At 34.2% G+C, this 12,173-nt stretch overlaps 1 protein-coding gene and 1 long non-coding RNA gene across 3 annotated transcripts in view; one reads left to right on the top strand and one right to left on the bottom strand.

Annotated features, from left to right (window-relative positions):
* Nucleotides 1-12,173, top strand: part of LOC116176933 — a 213,897-nt gene that overhangs the window by 64,840 nt on the left and 136,884 nt on the right. The window contains exon 2 of one of the 2 annotated variants that reach the window (XR_004146558.1): nucleotides 1,912-2,043. The exons of the other annotated variant lie outside the window; for it this stretch is intronic. This is a non-coding gene — a long non-coding RNA (uncharacterized LOC116176933). The remainder of the gene's footprint in view (nucleotides 1-1,911; nucleotides 2,044-12,173) is intronic. 2 annotated transcript variants of the gene reach the window in all.
* Nucleotides 1-12,173, bottom strand: part of LOC116176928 (chondroadherin-like protein) — a 95,994-nt gene that overhangs the window by 4,461 nt on the left and 79,360 nt on the right. The window contains exons 5-8 of the mRNA XM_031495767.1: nucleotides 4,636-4,772; nucleotides 4,423-4,575; nucleotides 2,970-3,150; nucleotides 2,781-2,920 (exon numbers count right to left, since the gene is read on the bottom strand). Of these exons, the coding sequence (XP_031351627.1) occupies nucleotides 2,781-2,920; nucleotides 2,970-3,150; nucleotides 4,423-4,575; nucleotides 4,636-4,772 (611 nt within the window). The remainder of the gene's footprint in view (nucleotides 1-2,780; nucleotides 2,921-2,969; nucleotides 3,151-4,422; nucleotides 4,576-4,635; nucleotides 4,773-12,173) is intronic.

The following is a 12,173-nucleotide window of genomic DNA, read 5'->3' on the forward strand; positions in this document are numbered from 1 at the left end:
GAAAATTCAAAAGGCTGTAACTTTTGAACTAGTAGCCCAATCTTGGAACTGTTTGAAATTATGGATTCTACAGGCCACATTCTATAAGAAAAATTTTTTCCGGGTCGATCTGAGACAATTTTTTTTCCGTGGCTCAAAAAAAGGCAGTGTTTTCCTCTTTTACCAAAAATCAGGATACACACATATTGGTTTCGAATATATAAAATTATAAGTTCAAAAATCATGATATATTTGCAACAATAAGGTATAATAATCAATATAATACAGTTTTGTTGTACTTATACTGCCATATTGTATTGGCCCAACCCTCAAAATCTCTGGAACATCACTCATGATTATAAGTGGTATAGAATTCATCTATAAACTTCACCAAAATTGCGACCCACATACACATACGCACTGAACTGACTGTCGAGTGTCGACTGAACAAAAACCGCATACAATATACAATACAGAGCTTTTTAATAATTTAATGCAACCTTTGCAACGATTGTTCTCAAAATAAGCTTATGCTTATCTTGCAGATTCAGCATCATTACAATTTAAAAATTAATATATGGGTTGTTAAACCAACAATCTTTCAACCGCAAGGTTTACATTTAAGAATGCGTTATACTAAACTGTATTATACACAATAGTATATTGAAAGACAAGTGTTACAATGCGACCTATTGTAATACGACTATCTTGTGGCACGAGTGGCGACGCGAAGCGTAGCCACGAGTGTCCGCAAGATAGGAGTATTACAATAAAGCATTGTAACACGCGTTTTTCATACTATTTTTTCTATTTCGGTGCTTTAATTTAATTAAAAAAATCATTATCAGAAACTATAGGGAACATTAGAACTAACATGTTTTATGTTGGGAACACTTTTTATGCCGTTAAGTTTTAGGTTGGCAGCGTAGTAAGACTGACATTTTGAAGTTCAAACATGGAAGTACCCAACGAAGTACCTACTTGTACTAACTAGTAACTGCCAACTTAAGAGATGAGTTACCAAAAAAAAAACGACTATAATCACTGTCTTTGTACAACTGTTGTACAAAATCATCATTGTGACACCGAAATAGAAAAATAATAAACCCATTTCGTTAATAAACTATATTTTAATGTTTATTATCTATTTGCTCTTGGATATATTTAAATATCTAAGATCATATTTAATACAATATCATTATTATAGTGAGAATAATTTTGATTAGACATATTCATATTGTACAGCGTGTGTCAAGGTTTGTTTGATTTAATAATAGCTTCTCGTACTGTTTACAATATAATTTTTAATATATGATTTTAACAATCCATTTTTCTCCGTGTGTGCAAGATTTTCTTTCGTAATAATTCGTATTTCAGGAGATAATAATTGGACACTTCTTAAAGCTTCTTCGTCGACATTAGACGTAAAATGTCATGTACATTTTTAAGGATTAATTTCAAGTCCTATTCCTAGATTAATTGATTATGTCGACGAAGTGGGAAAGAATTGATGCTGAATTTCGGGCTAAAGTCCCATCATCGAGATACCACAAGCGCTAAGTTCCGAAATTGCAATGCAATGGTCTGCCCTTATGATGAAATGAACAATTTCATTTACCTACAACTTCGATACTGTGTTAAGAAAGTCCTAGGGCACGTCGTTTCACGCGTTTTTTTTTAATTGAAAAAGTTTACGAAAGTATTTTTAAACCGCATTTTAACGGAAATATCGTAATAAAATATTTAAAGCGTATATTTTTTTTGTCATTGTATAGAAAGGCAAAAAAACCTTCCGCAATTTTTAAAGTAAGGGGGTGAAATGGCGCAGCCGCCGAATTGGAACCTTTGCCCTCGTGTTGAGTCAAATGATGCTAAACATTTGACGAAAATGAGAAATTTTTATCTTTGTAGCAACAGTAATTATTGTTGCAGGGTTTCCGCCCCTCACGTCGTTGCTGCAAGGGCGTACAGGATATCCCAGCACGAGCGGCTTTTAAATCAAGGCAGCAAACAGCAGGCGCTTGTCGGCGATACGAACGTTCCAAGACGTCTTAGTTGGGAAAGGTAAACTTCCATTCATCATAGCAATTTCGTTACGCTTCATTTCTGTTTTTCCTTTTACGTGATATTTTTGTTGGAAAGTTAATTATCGAATTACAAGGGAAAACTTTGCCCATAATTCGACGAAATTATTGTAGGGCGTGCTTAAAAATTCATTGCCAGTTGCCATCACAAGGAAAACAAATAGAAAGTGGCATATTTACGTGAGCGAGCATTTTCCTTTTGTTGCATTATTTGATCAGCATGAATTTTTTTACCCCGAAAGCGTTGTGGTCAAAAGAACAAAATGTTTCTTTGCGTTTATACTTAATTTATAGATGGAAAGAATTCCAAAGAAACTTAAACAATCATTCGGTGTAAGGACGAACGAAAGAATCCAAAGAGCTTCATCTCGCTTGGAGATTTACCGGTTGCGCTATGTGTTATATGTTGAGTAAGCAAATATCTAGACGGGGTGATACTAATATCAATGGATGACATCTTCTTGAGCACATTCCTCACGTTTTTAACAAAAAAAATTGACCCTAAATGACACATCTGGGCCATCTCAGTGACCTATTCCAAAAAGTGAAATTCAACCGTATAAAATTTGGCGTCTATACAAGCTGAAGATTAAGATTTCAAGCAAGATTTGACTCAAACTTATAGGGCAAATGGTAACGAAATTTTTATGAGTTTTGACCAAAATTGCTCCGCATAATTAACGGTATTCAATTCATTTTATTTAAATTAATACCCACCTGTAACGTCAACGACACGTAGAGTATCGGTAACGGCCTCCATAACCTCCTCCGGTATGTGCATTATTTTATTGTTCTGAAGGTTTAACGTTTCCAGCGAATTTAAATTTTCAAAACCTAAAGCTGGTAGCATCTTGATGCTGAAAGTGTAGGTAGTGAAATACGGGGCGTTTGCAGGGGGATACTTACTCATTTTTCTGTAAATTAAGAAAAGTAATTGAATCCCCGTAGCCCGTAAACGCATCCTCAGCAATGTAGCTGATGTTGTTCGCCCGAAGATCGAGATGACGTAGACGGTGTAGTCCGCGCAGTGCCGGCGTTGGTATTGTATGGATGTTGTTGTCGCCGAGTCGAAGGTATTGCAAATTTTCTGCAATTAGAAGTAAATTATAAATTAGCAGAGAAAAAATTGAACCCATGAGGACCCCCAAACGAAGCATTTTGAATCCCAAGTATACTTCAAGAAATTATGTTTTGTATGCAACCCTTACTCATTGCGTCCCGGTTTTTATTGCATTTTCTATTCTTTACACTAAGGTAATAATTTATTCCATTCTTTGGGTTGTCCAACCCGTTATTTAACTGACGCTACACCTTTCATAAAGCCCACTACTCATCTTGCTATTACTTGTAAATATGTTGGTGGAAGAAGGTGAAACGAAATAAAATGTATGGTAAGGAATTAGAGTCTGATGTAAATGTCAGATCGTCTTGCAAACACATATTGGGCCGTATGAATAAAAGTAAGCAAATGCTTATACTTGCAAAATTCAAAGTAAATACTCGTAACTGCCCCTTCATACTGGTCTGTTTAGCATGGTTTAGGCTGCACTGCGTCCTGTCCTTCTGCTTAGAAGCGCTGCTACGCCCAGTGCGAAGGAGCACTTACGAGTATTTACTTTGAATTTTGCAAGTATAAGCATTTGCTTACTTTTATTCATACGGCCCAATGTCTGTGTTGACTTTTTTCAGGCAGGTAGCGACCTACTCGGTTAGTAGAAAAAGGGTTTCCTATTCGTCTTTCAATGAACCATTCGCCGTTTGCCACTGACACTACAGGGCAAGAGGTTTTTTTTCCAATTTACAGTTCTGTTTTATATTCGGCCTTAAATTTATTCAGAAATATAATAGAATTCTGTATCTGAATCACATCTGTTAGATCCTTAGATCTAAAGAATAAAACCGATTGGATAATCTCAACGTTTTTGCAATCCCATTCCCTGAACTTGTTTGGAAAGTGTTCCAGAAACGTTAGATGATCGTTTCTTTAGGTCAGTATTAACTGAATGTGAAAGTCAAGCTTTATTTTTGTAAATGCAAATTTCGTAAGCTCGGCATCCACCATTGTACTTTGCGTCTCCATCGTACCGCGGATATAATTTAATCTCCGAAGCATTAATTACGCTGGAAAATAAATAAATAATTCATGAAAACATTTAAAACAATTTTTTCTACAACTTAATTCATCCCAATGTACGCCTCGTACACCCCCTTTTGATAAAAGCAAATACATCAAAAGCTTCAATTAAATTTATATAATAAAATTCATCACGCACTGTTTCCGTTCTTAATTTGAAACACGACATGAAAATTTAATAACAAAACCAAATAAATAAAGTACACCAAATTAATTGCTATATACCTTCCAGACCGGCGAACGCAGACGGGTCAACCAGCACAATGTTATTTCCATCCAATTCTAACGAGTTTAACTGAGAAAGATGAGAGAACGCCCTCGCCGGTACCTCCCTCAATTTATTATGAGCTAGCCCAAGGGAGTCCAAATTTTTCATTCCTATAAATTGCAATTTTACTTATACGTGTAACTGGCTACGAAAAATCCGCTCGGAAATACCTTCGAAATCGCCCTCCTGTATTCTCGATATTTGGTTCTCTTGCATTTCCAATTTTTTCAGCGTGTCTAAAATCGAGAGCGACTTTTGCGGTACCGATGTTAGCTCGTTTCCACCCAGATTTAATCTTTTCAGCCTCCTGCAAATGAAATAGGCGTCATTAGAATAAACATTTACATTTACCTTGTGAGTAAATATTAGAATGCTTCAACTTTTTTGGGACAAAAGGGCGCAGCGTATTGTAGTATGAAAGAAAAGAGCGCACTAATTAGTATATTTTCGATAACGATGTTGTTTACATTCTCTTTGTCTCATTCCGACTCAAAGTTTATCGTTCAAATAATAATGTGGAAAAACTTTCACTTTTTGTGATGTTGAATATACTTTTAATGACTTTAATAACTTGTCTAAAAAGTTAGCTTATAAATTAATAATCTAAAATGTAATTTTATTTCCAACAATCAATCAATTTGAATGAAGTTAAAAAAATATTAATACTATCGTACGGCTTTTAGAACAATTTTATGCAGATATATTACACATTACCATTCCATTGTTTCGGAGTTTATTAGTTATCTAACGTAAATTTCATTAATTAGTTTTATTTATTTACAATTAACTAACAATAAACTTATAACAGTCTTAAAATGGATTAATTTATAATAGTAATTATTATTTATCACTTACACCTTATAACATAACACAAGCTCGTCGAAGTTGGAACTGAACTCATACGCGCTTTAATTTGCTTATATATTAAATGAAACGTTTCTAGAAAATTACGGAACGTCCACATCACATTTCACAGAACGAATGAGGAACTTTCTAGAAACTTCAAGATTATTTGTTAAAGTGTGTGCGGGAAAGCCGAAACATTTTTCAAATCTGACGGCAACTCGCCCTTTTATTCAAATTTTCCATATATACACTTTTTGCCACCCTTTATAAAATAGCTCATTTTGTTTTTTTGAAAAATGGGCCAAAATACTCTATATCCGGCCGTACGTCTGATACTCAGATCTTTGTTTAACAGATATCCACGAACTTTCTACATTTCATTCACGAGTGGCCTTACTAATAAATAACTGAAAGGTGCACAAAAAACGTCGGGGACGAGTAAGTGGTGGTGATGGCCCTTTGGAATTGTTTGGTAAATTTTTTAGTATTTGCATCTTAATGCATACAGATAGGGTAGAAAAACCTTCTGGTTGGGAAAGGCTCTTTGAAAAGACTATTTTGCGACAATACAAATATGCAAAACTTGAGAAGTGAGAAGATAAAAACAATTAAAGAATTAAATTTATAAGAAATATGGAAATAGAATGGATATTTGAGCCGCTGGGTATGTTATAAGTTATAAGATAAACAAAGTACGTACCGAATAGTAAACTTCTGTGTCTCAGAAAGTAATAAAGAGCTTTGGGGTAAAAAATTGTTTATGTAAATGTGTCGAAGAAAAAATGCTGGGAATTATTTTTACTTTCCAGAAACCACAGCTCTGTGGTTAAATGGGGATCGTATTTTTTGATTTTACGAACTATTTTTTTAGGCTTTAATATTTGGCCTAGAACAAAACCCAACTATTTATGTTCTTTAAGGTGGGGGAATTTCTTAATTAAGCCCGAAAAAAGGTTAAATTTCAATTAAACTATAAAGTGTTGAATTCAGAATTCAGGCTTTAAGAATATGATATTGGAATATCAGAGTTGTATTTAAAAAAGTAAAGTTGATCATAGCAAAGAGCCTGGGTACTCTTTGATGGTAGTTCCCCAAATACGAAGCGTTGGATTAAAAAATTAACAACTCCACCTTAAAGAAAGTTCCTGTGGTGTCAGTGGTCAAATATTAACGCCAGAAAAAAATTTGCTGTGGCGAGCACTGATACCACCCGCACGATGCAATAGTTTAACGACAATTAAGAAAAACGTCAACAATTGACAGTTTTTTGTTACTTTGGCACACTTGCGCTTGCGCGATCTTGCTGAAATGAGAGTACAGACAGACGGACATACCGACATCCTCGAGATTTTGTTTGATTTGGATTCCTGGTGCTTCAGAGCGTATTTTTCCACCAAAAAAGTGGGGGAGGGGTCATTTATTACCGCAATGCAATACCTCTCTTACTAATATGTGTGGGTGGTAATAGTTCGTAAAATCGAAAAATCCGATTTTTTCAAAATATTTCAAAAAACAAAAAATACCATGGATTTCTAAACGGTTCATTTGATTGCGCAACTTTTCTACCATTTAACCAAATTTGTATCTCTTACCGTTTCTAGAATACTCGTAGTGGCCCTCCTTATCTTGGACACGGTGTATCTAGCAAAATAATAGATGGGAAGGTTAAATGGGGGTTTTCATGAACCCAACGTTATTTAGAAGTAAATACATTGCGTATTTGAAATAAGCATTCCTATTTCATGAGAAGTGTTTTAACCCTTTTTCCTCTCTGAACTAAAAAGCATATTTTTCGTTAGGCAAAATCAGGGGCAAAATTGTTGCAAGAAATAAGAATAAAAAAACTTGACTCATTGAAGACTCTTCTCTTTTTTTCAGTTCCCCGCAAAATTGTATTTTCAAAATTGTTTGCTATGGGTTCGTTTGAAAAATTCAAACACCAACATTTCCACAACGTTTTGAATGGATTAATGAAAATTCAACTAGTGCAAGAATTATAATTAACATCACTCTTTATTAGTTATTTCCTATGTAAGATTAAGTTTTAAATTTACGAAAATGAATGTGGCCTTTCTGAATTAATTGGCACTGAATATTAAATCTAAATACGAAATACGATACATTTTTATATACACAAATTTCTCAAAATTATTAAAATGATGTAACCCTTTGAATCGAAAATTGTCTTTACTTAATTATAAACAAAAATTAACTTTTACTTATATAAAATTCAATTTTTTTAACAACTCATCACCAAGCTATCTTTGGCATTTCCTCATCCGCCTTTATAAAATGAGTACGCGGACACTCTTTCAGAGGTAATGCATTTTCCCAAAAATTTCATATTGACCCACAATAATTAACGCAAAGGAATATCTAATTAAAAAAGTCCTGTTTGATAATTTTGATATTTTGAGCGTGTCTCGAGCCTTACAACATCTAGTGAACTGTGCCTACGATTTCCCGAAAATGTTCAATTTGCTGTTTGTAAGTACTTGGACAATGTGCTATACGTCGCTAAAAACAACAAATATATTCGAAAAGCAAAATTAGATTGCCGAAAAAAAATTTGAGGGCTCTAACAATGCCATTTTCAGAAAAACTAAGTTATAGAAAATTCATGTTGTGTTTACGTTTATAAGGTTCACATTTTTCTTACTCCCCCGATGGACACGGGCACATTGGAAAATCCGTTAGCGACATCCTTTTAAATAAATTTATATACTTATTCATTTTTTATTTTTTTGTATCTGTAACATGACAAAAAAAATAAAAACGAAGTTGGCAAATTTCGTTTTTTTCTGGAAAATCTTTGGAAGTAATCGGAATTTTCTGGTTTTCTTTAAAGCACTCTTTAATTACGCATCTTTTCTCTAATTTGACCATTCTCGTATCTTCTATGGTTTCCGAGATCACCCGTGTGGTTATTGAAAGGAAAATTAAAAGAAAAGCGCTAATTAACTTCGGAACTTTTGTAGAAATCTTTGGGGTTGCAGTTCTGAAAACCGCCAGGATCCTTATTGCTATTTCGAAAAAATTAAATCAATTTAAATAAGTAGCTACGTCTAAAAGCTAGTGCCATTCTAAATCTTGGATAAGACCTCATAAGTCACAAAAACTTAATTGTGGGACTTGAAAGTGTGCCTCTTCTCCCTTCCGATGTTCCTGGCGTTTCAGTTTTTTCTTCAGCATTCGATCACTTCCATCTTCCAATACCAACCGTCGAAATTTATTGCACTTGAGACTACGTACCTAATCATTTTCCTAGCATTTCCATTTAAAAAGGCCAATCACTTTATATTAAATGTCGAGCAAGGTTCTTTGTACAAAATCTTGCTTACAAAAGATAAAATATGTTCTCTCTTTTGTCCAAAAGACCTTTGTAGGTACGTCAAGGAAAATTAAACTGAGATAGCAAATTATAAAATTTGAAATCGACGGAATGCTATTAAATGATACCTATAAATGGAAAAACCAAATTTAATTGGAGGTAACTGATAACGCCAAATGTTGAATTCGACCTGTTTATAGTACGGCAGTTAGTTAGCGGTATTGTTTGTGTGCGTGTCGTTTGTCACTTAAACTTTGAATTTTTTGTGAGGGTGCATTATAGTGGCGGATGGAGGATGCTGCCGTTCAGAGAAAGGTAGGATTTAGCGGGTAGTTTTCAATAAATAAATTCCCATTCACATTGTACATTTTTCTGAAACTGCAAAGCCTTTGAAATATTGAACGTCGGCATTTTTTTTAATCATAGACCTTTTTGAACATGTTTTTAAAAGTAAATTTTGGGTAGTTTCCTCATCAGATTGTGCAGCATAACTTTGAAATGTGTGTGTATACCCCATTTAATAGGTGTAGGTACAGTTTAGGACGCAATATAAAAATCTTTGCATCTGTTCAATGATGAATCACTATCAAGAACGCGTTTGGTTTATCATGGTTATGGCTTTTGTGTATCCATCAATTCCAAGATTGTATGCACTGCTCTAACGTAAAATGCCTTAACGTCATGTTAAAGTTTTTTTATTCGACAAATTGTCGGAGTAATATTTTACCACTTCATCGATTTCTATTATGTACTTATAATGACTATACAGTGTGGCAAGTTGACGACGGGACATAGCATGGGAAAATACATTTTCGGCAATTCCTGCTCCCCATTTTAACCTAAAGAAAAAATAAAAACACCCTCGGATAGAAAATTAAAATCGACATTAGATGTCACCAAAAAAGCGTGCACAAGCCCTTTTTTAAAAGTATAAAAGTTAAATAAATAAATCCAAAAAGGTAGTAAAAAATTGGTTGACCATGATTTACCTACCGCATTTGTCACCTAATTCTTTGATTTAACTGTCTCCTCTAATAAACACGCTAACATGAATAATAATTACACTACAGAAGAAAAGGTCTTTATTGTAAAATCGTTGTATACTGGGAATATACACGGCGAAGTTGGTGATTTATTTTCAGTTAAGTTTGATGACAGGCCAATCTTTTATAGTGTAATTATTTCACCCTTTCTGGTTCAAGTGAGAGTCAAAGGAACGATTTGTTGTAGTAGGTACCTAGCAAATGCGACACGTGCTCTATGGCCAACCACCCATTTTTAGGATTTTTAATTTAATTTGTAGGCTTGCGTGAGACCTCACAGTTGCGTATTTTTATGTCATCCGATGGATATTTTAATTATCTATCCGAGGATGTGTTTATTTTTCCTGTAGGATGAAATGGGGAGCAGAAATTGCCGAAATTGTATTTTCCCATGTTATTTCCCTATGTCCCGCTGTTAACTTGCCACACTGTACTTCCTGACAATGGCGCCAAAGGCGCCAAGATCAGTACTAGATGGACAACTATTTTGTTCGCCGAGACCTTTCATGAACAATCTCCCCCCACCCACTCAAACCATCAAATGGTAAATATCAACAAAAAAAAAGGTGTAACCCTAAACGATTAGGTGTTATTTCGTATGTAATCTAGATAATTAATTATAAATCTTATTTCCAAAATTTCTCCTCTGACGATGGGGGCTTTAGGTAAACGATTCTGGGAAAGTGAAATAGGTAGGTTTGTGAAAATCTGTACTTAGGAGTTACTCTGAAATCCGAATCGATTTAAAATATTTTCAAAATGGTGGCACCCCATAAGCATCGGAAGTAGCTAGTAACTTCGTTATTTTGAGTGGAAACCTCTATTTTTTGTTGCATTTTTGGATTGTACATGAGATTTCAGTTCCTTTGATACCCACATCGCGATATCTACAATTTATGGTTTTTAAGTTATTTTGACTTTTAGTAAAAAAAAAGAACCCACATTTTCATCGTCAAAAGGCAAGTAAATACTTCAAATAATAGTATGTGATTGTAAATGTATTAAATAAAATCAAAATTCCTAAACACTACAACAATTTTTTTTAAATTGGTGACGAGAAGTTTGGATTCTATTTAAGTTTGTAACTGAAGTCTCTTTCCTTCAATTAACAAAAAAACTGCTACATGGCCCAGGAGAAGAACCTTTATTTGAACCATTTTTTTCATAAACTGTATATTTAGAAAGATATGCAGGGTGTCACAGAAGTACTTATGAAAAAAAATTAGGTGGTAGAGAGGACAAATACTTTTTTCCAAATAAACGGATGATCCAACGTGTTTTGTTTGGCAGTCACCCTCAAACAAGTGGTGAAATTTGAATTTTTTCAACCATAAGAGTTGCAAAGACTAGTGGCACGTTTCTGAATAGGTTTTGGGGTGTGTCCTTCGAAATTTTGTAAAAATTCTCAAAATTCTTACCACGAAGGACGGTGCGAAAAAATTCTGATTTTGACGAAATTTGGTATCTGGGCGGTTTTTGAACACGAAAATCGCGAATCTGAAGTCAGTTTTTGAAAATTCGAAAAAAAAATTCTTGCCTGGATAACAAAAATTAATGGAGAAAATTCCACAAAATTTGATATGTACATACTTAATGAGTCAAAGAACAGAATTGTCGGACAGTTTCTTTAAAATCACCATTCGCACAAAATTTAATTTTTTGAACTTTAAAACCTAGTATGCATAGATTCGTAAGTTTCGTCTTTACAAATTTAAAATAATTAGGTAATCCAATAACCAGAAATGAAAAAATTACTATTGAAATTCCTATGATGCGTTGTTCAAGTCACCACCCGGAATACGTAGTGTTGCAGGGATGACAATCAGCATTTTGAAGTTTGGTAACTTACCAAAAGGTAGTTTTTACATGGTGGACATCAAGGATGTTGATAATACGAAATACAACGCTGAAATTTGAAGGTACTTGTTGAAAAATATGATTTTAGATTTCAGGAACTGTCCCCAAAAACAAAACACTGCTGTCCAACGTGTTTCGTTTGGTAGCCACCGTTAAAAAAGTGGTGAAATTAGCATTTCTTATTTAATTTTTCAGCAACTATAGGAGCCACAAAGACCGGTGCACGTCTAGGTCTTGGGGATTTCAAATTTTCCAAAAATGTTTTTAAAATTCCTACCACGAAAGGGCGCATCCTTGAATGGGAGTGCAAAAAATTCTGATTTCGATGAAACTTGGTATCTGGCGATTTTTGAACATGAAAATCACGAATCCCAGGGCTGGATATGATTTGGAATAATGATTATTGATTGGAATCGAATTCTACTTATTTTTCGCCATCCACAATCTACATCTTCTTGGAGTCGAATTTGTAGACTTCAATTTCGAATTTTTAATATCATTTAATCATAATGTCGACTCAAAGCGAATTTAGACTCAATAGTAGGCGAGAGATACCAATCTTCAAATTAGTTTAACTTTTGTGCGAATGGTGATTTTAAAGAAACTGTCCGACAATTCTGTTCTTTGACTC

Source organism: Photinus pyralis, unplaced genomic scaffold (genome assembly GCF_008802855.1).
Source record: "Photinus pyralis isolate 1611_PpyrPB1 unplaced genomic scaffold, Ppyr1.3 Ppyr1.4_LG7, whole genome shotgun sequence".
NCBI lineage: Eukaryota > Metazoa > Arthropoda > Insecta > Coleoptera > Lampyridae > Photinus > Photinus pyralis.